General features: G+C 38.0%; 1 protein-coding gene and 1 pseudogene across 1 annotated transcript; one reads left to right on the top strand and one right to left on the bottom strand.

Moving 5' to 3' along the window:
• Positions 1-139: 139 nt before the first annotated feature.
• LOC148959870 (uncharacterized) lies at positions 140-5,963 on the top strand. The gene has a single exon (XM_089109718.1). It carries the CDS (start codon positions 1,224-1,226, stop codon positions 1,593-1,595), a length of 372 nt encoding a protein of 123 aa, XP_088965844.1. The 5' UTR covers positions 140-1,223; the 3' UTR covers positions 1,596-5,963.
• A 4,814-nt stretch (positions 5,964-10,777) lies between these two features.
• Positions 10,778-12,582, bottom strand: LOC148959869 (uncharacterized; annotated as a pseudogene).
• Between the last annotated feature and the right edge of the window lie 586 nt (positions 12,583-13,168).

The raw sequence follows: 13,168 nt of genomic DNA, 5'->3' as shown, positions 1-13,168 counted from the left end.
AACCATCGCAGCTCCATCACAAAGTGCAGAGGACCTGAAGAATGAGAGAAGACTGCCCACACCAGGAGGGCCATCGCAGCCCCAACACTGGATAGGGTTGAAGAAACCCCAACACTGGATAGGCCTTGGGTGTTGGCTTGAAAGCACGACCCGATAGCTCAGCGGTAGAGCACTTGATGTACAAAGTCAGGGGTCGTGAGTTCGAGCCTCGCTCGGGTCGGTTATTTTCCCGCACTCTCTATTAATAATAAAGACCCAACAAAATTTTCCCCTAAAACGTCCTTACAGGTAAGGCAAGGGTAACGCATTGATAAAAGTTACAATTTGTATTTACTAAGCAGCTTGCATACTTAGAATAAAAATAGCTGCATCTAAATCTACAGCAGGAGTTGATTAAAGATGGAAAAATATTAAATGTGTACCATGATTCCAATTCTGGGAGTCTGACTGTGTACATGCTGTGTCACGACTTTGTTTTCATCACTTCTGTAGGCCCACAAAGCTACGGCTTCCTGTTCCAGCTCTTTCCTCGTGTATAACTAATCAAAATCGATACTTAAGTTGTTCTCCAGAAACAATGAACAACTAACGGCTTCTAGTCGATGGAAAATAACTGAGAGTACCATTACTTTAAGTGCTGAATTTGCGAATTGCCGTCGTTCTATTCGGTTTGAGGTGAGACTATCTGTAATACACTGTGACGTCAAATATACATCACAGTGTCACCAAACCGAAACATTTTTGCAGGTTTATTCAATTAAATTGTTGAAAGGCAAGAGCTTATATCTGACAAACTATGGAGACTTTTGAAAAACGTATATTAAATTCTTGATCAGCGGGTTCGAATCCTTTAGATTAGTCAGTAAAATGCAATTGCAAATTTTGGCTGGAGAGACCCTTTAAATGTAGCTGCACGTAAAAGATACTTCAAGAAAATAGCTGTTATAAAGAACTAAAATATTTAGGATATCGCAGCAGCATGATAGAGTTTAGACCCACAGCATTATCTGCCAGTAATGTACCTTGAAATAGTGAACTACTTCGTTTTTAGCTCAAGTCCATTTTACTCAATGAAGGAGTTCAAAAACTGCAAAAGTTTGAAATTCTATGGACGATTTGTTTCTGGATGGGTACAAAAAGTCAAAGTCTTGTTGTTTCATGGCAGCTTAGACCAACCAAAATCGATTGTTGCTGTACGTGCCAAAGTCAACCACAGCCAGTGAATGAGTGAGTGGCCAGTTTATGGATGGGTTATTTCTAGTGAAGAAGGCAAAGTTATTTCTGGTCATTGCACATGCATGGCAGGACTTGGAGAGACATGCTCTCATGTTGCTTCAATTCTTTTTTATGATGAGGCAGCTGTGCGAGTAAGGGAGACGGCAACAGTAACTCAGGAAGCAGCCTTTTGGAAACTTCCATCTGCTAAAAGGCCTGTTCTGTATGCTCCAGGGAAAGAAAAGGACTTCACAACAGCTTCACAAATGAAGAGGCAGTTAGATGCCGATATTGAACGTAATGTTGAAGCTGGATCAAGTTCATCAGTCCCTATACCTGTCGAAGTTGGTAAAGAAATCAGATATGCAATGTTTCAATGACTTCTTGAATAGCATATAAAGATAAAAACCAGCTTTGCTATCTGTATATCCTGGGTATGCTGAGAAATATGTCCCAAATGTCCTTCAAGAAAGATATCCTGCTATATTAACAGAGTTTTTTGACTTCATGATGATGAGTTTACCTTTACCAGAGCTGATAAAAGTTTGCAGCAGCATGTCAAAAATATAGCTCTCGCAAAAAGTCAAGCAGAGATGGCTGATAAAGAAACCAAAAACCAGTCAAGATCAATAGAATGCTTCTCACTAAAAAAATTAAATCCAAGCACAGATAGCTGTAGCCCAGACTAACTCGTGTGACTTTTCTGTTTGGACTCCAGTTTAGTGTCACCTAGAGAATGTGCCATGAGATGAAGAATTTTGGCAGAAAAATATTCAGAAAAGTTATAATGCCAGAATTATTTGGCTAGTACTTCAGTAGAAATGTAACTGAAAATGCATGTTATAATCTTTCTTATAGACATTATTATTCTAAGCATTATGTTATATGGATATTTTAAGAACAGTTGGCTTTCTGTTGTCCTGTGAATTTGAATGTTACATCCCTTGTCAGTTTTTAAGAGCGATATTAATAAACCATACATTGTATCACGGTAAAATAGCCTGAAGGCAGAATAGACATGACTGTTGCAGAACACTTTCTTTGGTTTCTTTTATATTTTGAAAGAAACTTTGTTTAAAGCATGGAAGAAAATAAGATAGGTGCTGCATCAAAAAACACATAACACTTGATGCTTTTGACAAATTTCAACCGTCTAAAAGGAACCAAAAGCCTACTGGAAGTTGTAGTTATCTTTAATTAGTAGAGGCAATCAAACATAATTTGTTTTAGAATTTGCTTTGAGCCGCATGCTTTTTGTCAAGAAAACCCAAGGTAAACAGAGTGCAATTAAAAAGTGTGTTTGCTCAGTTCACAAGCCAAAGACTTTTGAAAAATTCCATTGTCACAAATACTTCCAATAAAGCCATTAGTTTTAATGTTTGACAAACAGGTTTACAGCACTTTTTCCCTTGTTTGCTATGTTTTTTGAATAAATGTTAATAAATGGGGGAAAGTGACATTCCATTTGTGTTTTTGAACTGCCAATTTTTACACATTGCACAAGTAGCGAATTATAACAAGGCTTTCTGAACAAGGATACAAAGCACAATTAACCTTGGTTCTTTGGCGGTCTATGAGTTAACACACTTTTTGGAGATCATAAAAATATACCCAAGTGGGTCAACTGTGAAGTGAGAATCGTAATAGGATTGGAGGTTTGAACAGGTTTCACGGTCTCCTGGGTAGAAAAAAGATTTAATTGCGTCTTTAGGAAGAACAGAGAATTCTTCAAAGTCATGCATCTCTACAGCAACCTTGGCACAGAACAACCAAAGTTCTGAAACTGGGCGGAATGCATAAAGGGAGGGTCCATTAGCAACTGTCTTAAACCTCAAAGATTGTCAGGGTAGTATAGTATACTTATTGGTTGTTAAGAAAGCAATGTTATCTTGAAGAGAAGGCTGAAAAAGATACCAACACCATGGATTGATATAGATGAAGGTGTTTCTTGGAGTTGCCAATGCCCAATTTGGTAAATTTATTAGAAAACTCAAATTGAGATTGCAAGAATAAGGCAATGCATCAATAATTATATATTCAACAATGTAAGATACAGCAGGATGCCCTACTACAAGAAGGGCTTTATTTACACCAAAGGGTTTATTTGTCCAATGCATCAAGCAAACTTGGGCCAGTGTAACCCTGTAATGGTAGGTTTTGCAAGTAGGGACTGCCAGTGAAAAATATTTTTGCAAGACGGCATACTGTGGCACCAGAATCAAACATCATGGGAATTTGCTGTCCATTTAATTTTCCTGTTAACCAAAGCAAATTAGGTTTTCTCTGTGGAAAAGATTGAGATTCTTCTTTTTGGGAGGTCAATGAAGCATTGCCCGCTTTCCCAGTATGACCCTTTACTGGGGCCCCAAAAGTTTCCCGACTGTTGAGGAATATTGGCTTGCTGCTTGTAAGCTAGGCAAATACCTTGGCTACGATTTAGGCCATGGCAAAAATAGCACTGAATAGGTTGCTGTCTGTCTTGCCTTGCGTTTTGAGACTGAAAATCCCTGTCAAAATGCGTTGAAAACCATTGCCTGATTGCCTACGGTCGCTCTGCAGGGCAGGAAAAGCTAAGGCACCATGCTGATGTTGAAGTTGCTGTGACGGCTGAAACGGAAGTCAACAGTTGAGCCCATTAATTTGGTCTTGTTGTTAATCAAGCTTCCGCATTGTGAGTTGACTTTGATGCTCAAATTTGCTGGACAAGGCAAGAATGGCGTCCAGTGCTGTATTAGATGGATTCGCAGCAGTTAAAACAGCATCAGAAAGCCCAGTGACAATAGCACTGTTGATTGTCCCAGAATGTAAAAAAGATGAACTGATGCATTGCCGTAAGCCTTGAGAAAATCTTGATGGGTAATTTTGTCATTATACGGGTTGGTGCAAAAGATGAAGATATTTCTGCTAAGTGTATTAGAAATCACTTGTAAAAACTTGCGTTTGACCGCATGGTTTATAATGTCAGTTTTGGCTTTTGGATTGGCGGCTCTGAATAACTGTAAAAAAATGGGTCATGAATTGTTCTTCGCTTTCATTGATCTAATGAATGCAGTGCTCAAAGGCAGTCATGTGAGCTTTACGAATGGTTTCTGAATTGAAAACTGCGGTGAGTTCTTTCTTAAGCTCACTGAATTTCTGAGGACTGCCTTTTTCATATTCAAATTGATCTATTAACACGGCCATTAACACAAAGCATTAGAATTTGGCCAACCATGAGGTCGTCAGATTGGAAGAGGAAAAACACAACATCTGTCAAAGTTTCAAAGCCATTGTTGCAACATTTCTCTGTGATTATTATGTCAAGACTATGCACCTAGATTTAATTAGATCCAAGTTAAATAAATACATGTTAGTTTTGTTCAACAGAACAAGCTGATATTTTGTGACTTTTGTGACAAACAGAACAGTGACTTTTGTATAAGTTTCTCAACATTATCTTCAGTTTGATGACAAAATGTAGTCATTTGGGTCCTATATTTGGGGTCTTTTGGTACAAAATTACTATTTTCATCCTTACTCATGGCCAGGTCAAAATGATTTTGAATCTTCTCAATTTTCCCCACAAAGAAATCTACAAATTCATTAGCAAGCTGCAGAGTAGAGTCATGTTTAGGAAGGGGAGACTCTGTCTTTTTATTCAGCATATTGTTCAGAACCTTGAACAATTCTTTTGTACTTTGTGAATTTTCTATCACTAAATTAGAATAAAACGCTTTGTCTCACTCTTCTAGCAAGTTTCTTAGGGGCCCTTTACATGAGACCCGAAATGAACTCATGCCAGCATGAGTTCGTGCCGGCATGAAAATTCGGTGAAATTTGCTCGCCGTTACATGAAACCCGACATGAAACTGTCGAATTCTTTCGCATGATATTCACGTGACTTCGTGCTTCTCAAAAAAGAGCGGGAAAGTTTAAGAGTAAATTTTTAAAATGGCGGCAGAGGATCCAAGTAAACTTCTATCCTCATTAACTTCATGCCGGCACGAAAAAACGACATGAGATTTTCGTGCCGGTGTCATATGCGTTTCGGTAACCTTATGCATTTCGGTCCGGGTACTCAAACGCATGACCATTTTGGTTATGCAAAAACGTACCCAAGCATTTAAACAATACGGTATCAAAACGAATGGTGGAAATTAGCATGCAAAACGGTCCGGGTACTCAAACGCATGACCATTTTGGTTATGAAAAAACGTACCCAAGCATTTAAACATAAGGGTACTAAAACGAATGGTGGAAATTAGCATGCAAAACGGTCCGGGTACACAAACGCATGACCATTTTGGTTATGCAAAAACGTACCCAAGCATTTAAACAATACGGTATCAAAACGAATGTTGGAAATAAGCATGCAAAACGGTTTGGGTACACAAACGCATGGCAATTTTGGCTATGAAAAAACGTACCCAAGCACTTAAACATTCTGGTACCAAAACGCTGACTACAGACCCAAGGGTCTGTGGTTCGAGTCCCTGGCATGACCAAACTTTCGACCAGAGAGTGGAGAGTCGCCAGCTCTCTGTAATTCCAGGCGAGGCATCACGAGGTGTGGTCATATCGAGAGGAAGGACCATGACACTACTCGATAAGCATAAGCTTCTCGGTGTCCTTAAAAACTACCTTCGGGTGCTAGGTAGAAACAAATACAAATAACATTGCACTACGATGAAATCACAGGATTTGAAACACATTGCGTTTCACAATGTTACACTTTTGCATAGGGTACCAAAACGCATATTACACCGGCATGAGTTTCATTTCGGTCAACACGATGTAATCACAACAGTAGCTCAGACCAGCACCCGACATGAAACTCGTGCCGGCATGAAAACTTGTGCCGGCATGAGTTTCGTTTCGGGTCTCATGTAAAAGGCCCCTTAGCCTAAGCTTTTGTTAAACAAATTTGTCTCTATCAACAGCTGACTTTGTTCTCCTCCATCGTCTTTCAAGTCGTCTCCTTTTCTTATTTTCTTCCCACAGGTCACCAGTGAAGCTCCGGCGCTTATTTCGTATGGTTATTATTTTTTCCTGCTCAGGTGCATGTTTATCAAGGATTTTACATAAAGTGCTATCATATGCCGTAATGAGGGCATCAATGTCAGTTAACTGTTGCAATGATTCAAATTTGTCACCAAGATCAGAATTAAACTGCTCAAAATCAACCGTTTCAGGTGGTCAACTGGAAGACCTAAAAGTCAAAGCTTCAAGGACCTTAACTAATATTTTTTACAAATTTCTGAAATTTCCAACAACAAAACGTTTTGTGACACCAAATTAGATAAGAAGCTTAAGACACCCATTCCACTAGCCCTAGTTAAAACCAAAACTTGTTAAAAGTTATCCATTTCTGCGTTGCATTCCTACTTACCCACTTGAAAAAGAGTTTGAAACGCGTCTCAGAGTGGGTCAGTTTTAACCTGGTAACTTTTGACCGACCTGCGAGTTAAAGAGCCATGGCTAACCGGCAGGCGTTGCTTCAAGATTAGCCATATCTCCTTTCGCTAATTACTTCTTGACTATCTAAAAGTCACGCCTGGCCTTAATGTTGTCTTGTTGGGTAACATACTGTATGGAACCGAATTTGTTTGCAAAATGAACCGTGGGGCACAAAAAAAGAAGAAATTGTTTATTGTTCAAAATTGACGTTTGAAATTTGGAATACACGAAAGATAGCACTATCCCCCGAAGATTGAGTACTAACAGGCAATGAGTTCGCTCTACTCCTTCTGAATCGACTTGGGGACAGCAGCATCCAAATGATCTCATCGTCAGCTTTAGATCATGATTACCACAAAGAAATACCAAAGGATGGTGGTAACAAATCATAAGTATCTGCTATTTTAACTTTCATTAAAGATGCCAAACTTCTTCTGCTCTTATAAACATTTTTGTATGTATGAAAATGTGAAATGTTTTGTCATGCATCCCGCAATAAAGTTTAGTACACACACACCAAACAGCAGTACCTATGTGATATAATTATAAATATCAATCACCCTCATAATTTCAATGGTGATGATAATCATTTTGCTTTTAGATCTTTGCATCCAACTAACCAACAAGAAATCAGAATATTTATAAACTTTCTGTGCTTAGGCATTTTTCTAAATTACTTTAAAATTCACATTAATGAACCTAATTGTTTATTATTAAATATATGTTTACCATAGGTTACTTGAATCGTAAGTTCATAACCAGCAAGCAAGTCATTGGCAGCATGAAGGTTTCCTTTTACGAACAGGTTCTTACAATATATACTGGATATATATTTATATATAAGCTAATCACAAGAAAAATATTGTATATATCAAAAATTTATTATTATTCCTTGTAAATGTTGACAACTCTGTTATAAGGTTTATCAACAAATATTGAAAAAGGCATTATTAGGAAATTTTAAATTTTTGCTAAAAAAACAAATTGGAGCTTGTTTAATGGTAGAACCTGTCATATGAGAGGGATACATACCCCTTGTTTACTCTTTTTTCTCGTGTTATTGTAAAAATTGAAGGCTATCTGTGTTATATATGTTACCATCACTATATATATCTAATAGTAACAGTTTAATAAGACAATAAGCTTTGATAATTACCTGGAAGCTTGCAGGTATGTGACCTCTTTTTTAATAGCTCGATAGGCAGTCTGTACAAATTAATCCTTTATCTTCCTTCAGCCTTTTTGCATAAATGTCCTAAAAAGACATTCTTTGGATCTACTTTTCCTTGAAGAATGACAAGATAAGAATACTGCCCCACAAACTATGCTGGCAAATTTCCTGCCTTGCTTTTAAACAAGGAGCGGTTAAAGGCTCAAAATTGGTTTGAGTTTTATTCTAGCAGCATAATTTTTTGACTTCCTGGAGGTTTCTCAAAAAGGAGATCTCGCTAAAAACCAATCATGAATACTTGAAGTTTTCCTTAATTTTTATCTGTAGTAAAGTATCACTGATAATTTTTTCGATGCCAGATCAATTAATGAATATCTTCCACATTTGACTTTTTGAATATCTTCCACATTGGCTGACTTTTCCGTTTTCTTACATGACTTTGCAGACATGATGAAAGCTTGACTGCTCCCTTGCAAAGCAAGGCAGCTCGTATATATTTTTTCAGGTCTGGGGCTCCTGAAACAATTTTTACAACCAATATTATAAAGGAGTATTGTTATGGTTGTTGCTAAGGAGAATCCAAAGATCTCCTTCACTTAAAATCTAAGATAAATACGTTATTATGAAACAAATTAACGCAATTTCACAAAAGATGCTGAAATTAGTATTCTTTGATTTAAAAAAAGTGAAAAAATGTTAAGGGCATGTTTTTTTACATTTCTTAATAGGGTTCCTACCTTAAAGGAGAACTCACACGCAAAAATATCCTACCTTGAGGGAGAACTGATACACAAAAATAACTTTGGCTTATTCGATGCAGAATGTGTGGCTGACTTAAAATCAGCTAAAATTACCATTTTAGATTTACCATTTTTCTGATATTTGCACTCAGGACCGTCGAGAGGGGGGGGGGGTAGTTACCAGGGGACCCGGGGCCTTGAGGGGCCCGTAGAAAATATGTTTTGTATTTTTGGCTATGAGTTTTCACTTAGCAGCATTGGCAGGGCGGGCCCATGAACAGATAGATATTCGAAATTTAATCTTTCAACACGGAATCAACAAGCTGGTCTATAATGAGGACCTTTTCTTGTTAAGGTTTATAATTAAAACATTGACGATACGATCATAAAATACTTCTCTGGAAGCCGAAAAATTTGATTGCACTTACATATATCTACTTTTAGGTCAAATGTTTTAGTTATTGCTTGTTTGGACTTCCTATAAACGTAAAAGTCAATCTTCCATTTACGGCGTACACCAGAGAAAAGCACATGCGAAGAACCAAGACAAATCCATACGCTATAAAAGTCTTTATCAAAATCACTAAGCGGGATCACGATCCAACCAACCCCTGCGATGTCATCTTACAGGCACAAGTATGGTGGTCAGAAAAGGCAGGAAAAAAGATGCGAGAAAAAGAAGCAAAGAAAGCCTCTCGCACATTGTTTGAGGTAGGTGCTTACAAAAGAGACAAGGAAGGTGATTCAACTTTAAATAAACCTGGTGAAAGCTCTGTTCAAAGCACTGCTGAAGAAGAAGAAGACACAAACGGCTTGGCTGCTTCGGTAGACCATGACACCACAGAAAGTAGAGAAAGCACTACTGATTCATCATTAAATCAAGATACTGTTCATAGTGGATCATCTAGTTTTGATGTCGGCACATTGACCGGATTTCCAACGATAAAGGAGTTAGAAAAGGTTGTTAGAACTGGTCATTTGCCTCATTCTCCAGAGTTTCCCAAGGATTGCGACGGCGACAAATTCCAACAACGTTCCTTAATGTGAAGCAGCAAAATGGGGAGGTAGTAAGACGAAGCTGGCTTGTTTTCAGTCCTACAAAGGCTGCACTCTATTGTTTGCCATGCAGGCATTTTGGGCACACTATTAATAATGGTTCAAAATCAAAATTGGCTTCTCCTGATGGTTGGAGAGCGAACGACAGCTGGAAAAGATTGTGGGAAAAGATTAAGGATTTCGCCATGAGGAAAGCAAGAAAAGCAGTTTTTTAAACATTAAATTAACTCTGATTTTTAAAACTGATTTGTTTTAATGATTTGTTTTATATAGTCACTAATTACATACAAATACAAACCTTAAAATACAAATTCAAGTGTTTCAGGGGCGTTGATTTCAAAATTCATGCCTTTTACAGTCCATCTAACTGCATTGCTAAGGGCGTAACCCAAAAAAGGTTTTTGCAGCCTTCGACTGTGGGGCCCCATGACAGTCCCAGCCCTGGGGCCTGGCCCGTCTCTCGACGGCCCTGTTTGCACTTTTATCCATCAATTAATCACAGCCTAGATTCTGAAATTTCCCAAAGCGGAAACAAGCATATTGTCAGAAGTTGTTAGAATTCTTGAGTGTCGTCGCAAGCCAGTCTGCAGAGCATGACAGAACTCGATGAGACCTCACGCAGGTAGCACAAAATTTCCGGCATGCAGTGCGTGCACACCTGATTTTTCGCATTTTGTGGGCGGTTTTTTATGTTACTGTAACATTCACATTTTTGAAGATTGTTGTTGTTGTTCGAAATATTTGAAATCTTGAAACGTACTTGAATCGCAGACTGTATGCTATGTTTGACTATGAATTGCAGTATGAATGTGAATATGAATCGAAGTTAAGTCTGAATGGTACCTGGTAAGTCTTTTCATTAGACTTGGAAATGATGGAAATGATGGAGACGAAAGAAATATCAAGTAAAGGGAAGATATTTCTGTTTTGATCAGAGCCGCACTAAGGACTTTGGGGGCCCTGGGCTCACTGGTGTTATGGGCCCCTCCTAAGTATGCAAAGGTGCTGAGAGAAGATACTTGCAGACAGAATTAAAAAGGCATATGATCAATGGATTAGGTTAATATATAACTAAAAACAAACAAAACAGAACTACAGCAAATCTCGAAAAAGGCAAACAGAAAATTGATTTAACGAGTTGTAAACAAGTAAATAGGTTCTAAAATTTGTGTTTTCTTGCCTTAGTAAGTGCAAATTTTCTACTAAGTTTTTGAACATCTAATTTTCTTAAAATATCCGTATTGGATGCCATCAAACACAGTGCCACGTTTCTTTCTTGTGACATTGTTGAACGAAACTGGTTCTTAACTCTTTTCAAAAAGGAGAAGCTTCTTTCTCCAGAGGCAACACTGCAAGGCAATCTTAACAATAGCCTCAAAGCGATCATAACATTGGGAAATGTGGCTTGGGTATTGTTATTCCTGACAAGATTAAGTAAAAACTGCCCAGTTGATATTTCTTTAAGCTCTTGCTCTTTCATTCCTTTCCCTCTGCTGACTCTTTCTTTCCCTTGCGCTTGTTTTTTACATTCTCTCACTTTGGTTATGTATTTCTGAAGCGGTTCCTTAGCATAATTGAAAAATTGCATCATTTCGTGCTCCATATCATCATCAAAGTTCCCTGGATATGCATGTGTTAAGGCCTTGCACCCTTCTGAAATTTCTTCTGTTCGTAATGCACAGATAAACCCAAATCTCTGTTCAATAACTTCATAGCTAGCTTTTCGCATGGCAAGTTTTGTTTGTAAGCTGTCGATGATGGGCAAATACGTGCCAATGTAAAATTTCTCTCCACCAACTAACTCCACTTCTTTTGTTGCACTTTCGTATGCCAGTCTCGGTCTTTTCTTTTTTCTTTTCATTCATCTTTGAATTGCTGTTCGGTGCTGTCTAGAAACGTTTTGGCCTTATCAAGATACCGTTGGTATTCTTCTCTATTTCGCATCCCCGAAATGAATAGCTCAAGACTGTTCAATAGATCGATTGCAGAAGGCATCGTCAGGCTCACTGTTTGAAGTGACAAGTTACTTATGCGTATTCGCTTTAGAAGATCATTCAAAAACACAGCCATCAACGCAAACTCCAAAGATTCGAGTTTTTCTGATAAGGATGTTGCATCATTTCTAGTGGACAATGTTTGATCTTCATCAAGTGCAATTTCATCCAGAGTTTCTTTTATAGAACTTGGTGCCAGAACTAATGCTCTTATAGCATCATGTCTTGCAGACCAGCGAGTATCACATATCTTTTTAACAACCAATTCACTTTTGGAGAGCTTTGATTGCATAGTGTTCCAGCGATGCGTGGAGGCTGCTAAAAATAAATACACCTCTTGTACAGTTGAGAAAAAGGATACTGCTTGTAAGCAGCATTGGGCTGCAGCATTTCCCACTAAATTTAAGGAATGGCTTGTGCAGGGAACATAAAGGGCACATTTGTTAATTTCTTTTATTCTTGCCTGAACTCCAAAATATTTTCCAGACATGTTTGACGCATTGTCATAAAACTGACCGCAACAATATTTAATATCCAGTTTTAACGAGTTCAATGTTTCAATGATAGCAGTTGTCAAAGATTCGCTTTTATGAGACTTTATTGGCGTAAAAGTGATAAATCTTTCCACCGGCTCTCCATCTTCGATATATCTTAGTACAATTGTTAGTTGATCAATGTGAGATACGTCCGGAGTAGAGTCCACAATTATCAAAAAGTATTTTGCGTTAGAAATTGATATCAGAATTAATTTTGAACAATTTTTTTGCGGTACAGAATTTGAAAATGGCTTTGAAAAAAGCAAACATTTTACAACATACTTAAAGCTTTTTCGTCTGACACTCCTCAGAGCATAAAACGTCAGAATAGGTTCCGAAAAAACACGTTTGAAAAATATATGTCCAGTAAGATGGATCGGTTTCGAATTCTGATACTCATTGCAAGACTTGCTTGTTGTCCACTTCATGTTCATTTACACTAGTGCCTTCTCTGGAATCGGCATTTCCATTTCCACCATGTGTTTCATCTGGATCAACTACGGCCTCATTAACAGAATTATCAGACGTATCATTGTCAAAACCTAGGCTAGTATCGTCTTTGTCTAATTTCTCACTAGATTGATTGGAATTCGATTCTCTTTGGGCATCTCTTGCTTCAGGTTTAAACCCAAAGGTTGATAGCTGTGGGATTGACTTCAAAACCTTTTCATTTGATGCTTCACGATCTTTTTTCAATTTCCTCTTTTTTGCTCCACTCGGATATCTTTCACTCGTATTGAAAACGTAAAGTGTGCATGCAGACAAGCCAAAAATTAGTTTTCTCAAAAAGGAAGAGTCAGTGGCAAGTTTTGCTCGGCTTTGTGTTTGAAAAATAAACAGGAAATATCTTTCTCAAGGGCTGAATAAAGCATAGAGTATTGACACATATTCTAATATCAGATTTTGAGAAGTATTGTTCACGAGATGAAGTGATACTACGCAAATAATATGTTTAATTAGTCAGGCTTGCCACCCTCATATGCCAACACGTCGGCTGTGATACTCATTATGGACCGCATG

The sequence above is a fragment of the Rhopilema esculentum genome, chromosome 8 (genome assembly GCF_057945365.1).
Source record: "Rhopilema esculentum isolate cy_ngs chromosome 8, ASM5794536v1, whole genome shotgun sequence".
NCBI classification, from domain to species: domain Eukaryota; kingdom Metazoa; phylum Cnidaria; class Scyphozoa; order Rhizostomeae; family Rhizostomatidae; genus Rhopilema; species Rhopilema esculentum.
Note: the sequence above shows the minus strand (reverse complement) of the source record. Positions and strands in the feature narration are given on the sequence as shown.

Coding starts and splice junctions, on each gene's coding strand:
- LOC148959870 (XM_089109718.1), top strand. CDS start 1,224: ATGAGTGAGTGGCCAGTTTATGGATGGGTTATTTCTAGTGAAGAAGGC.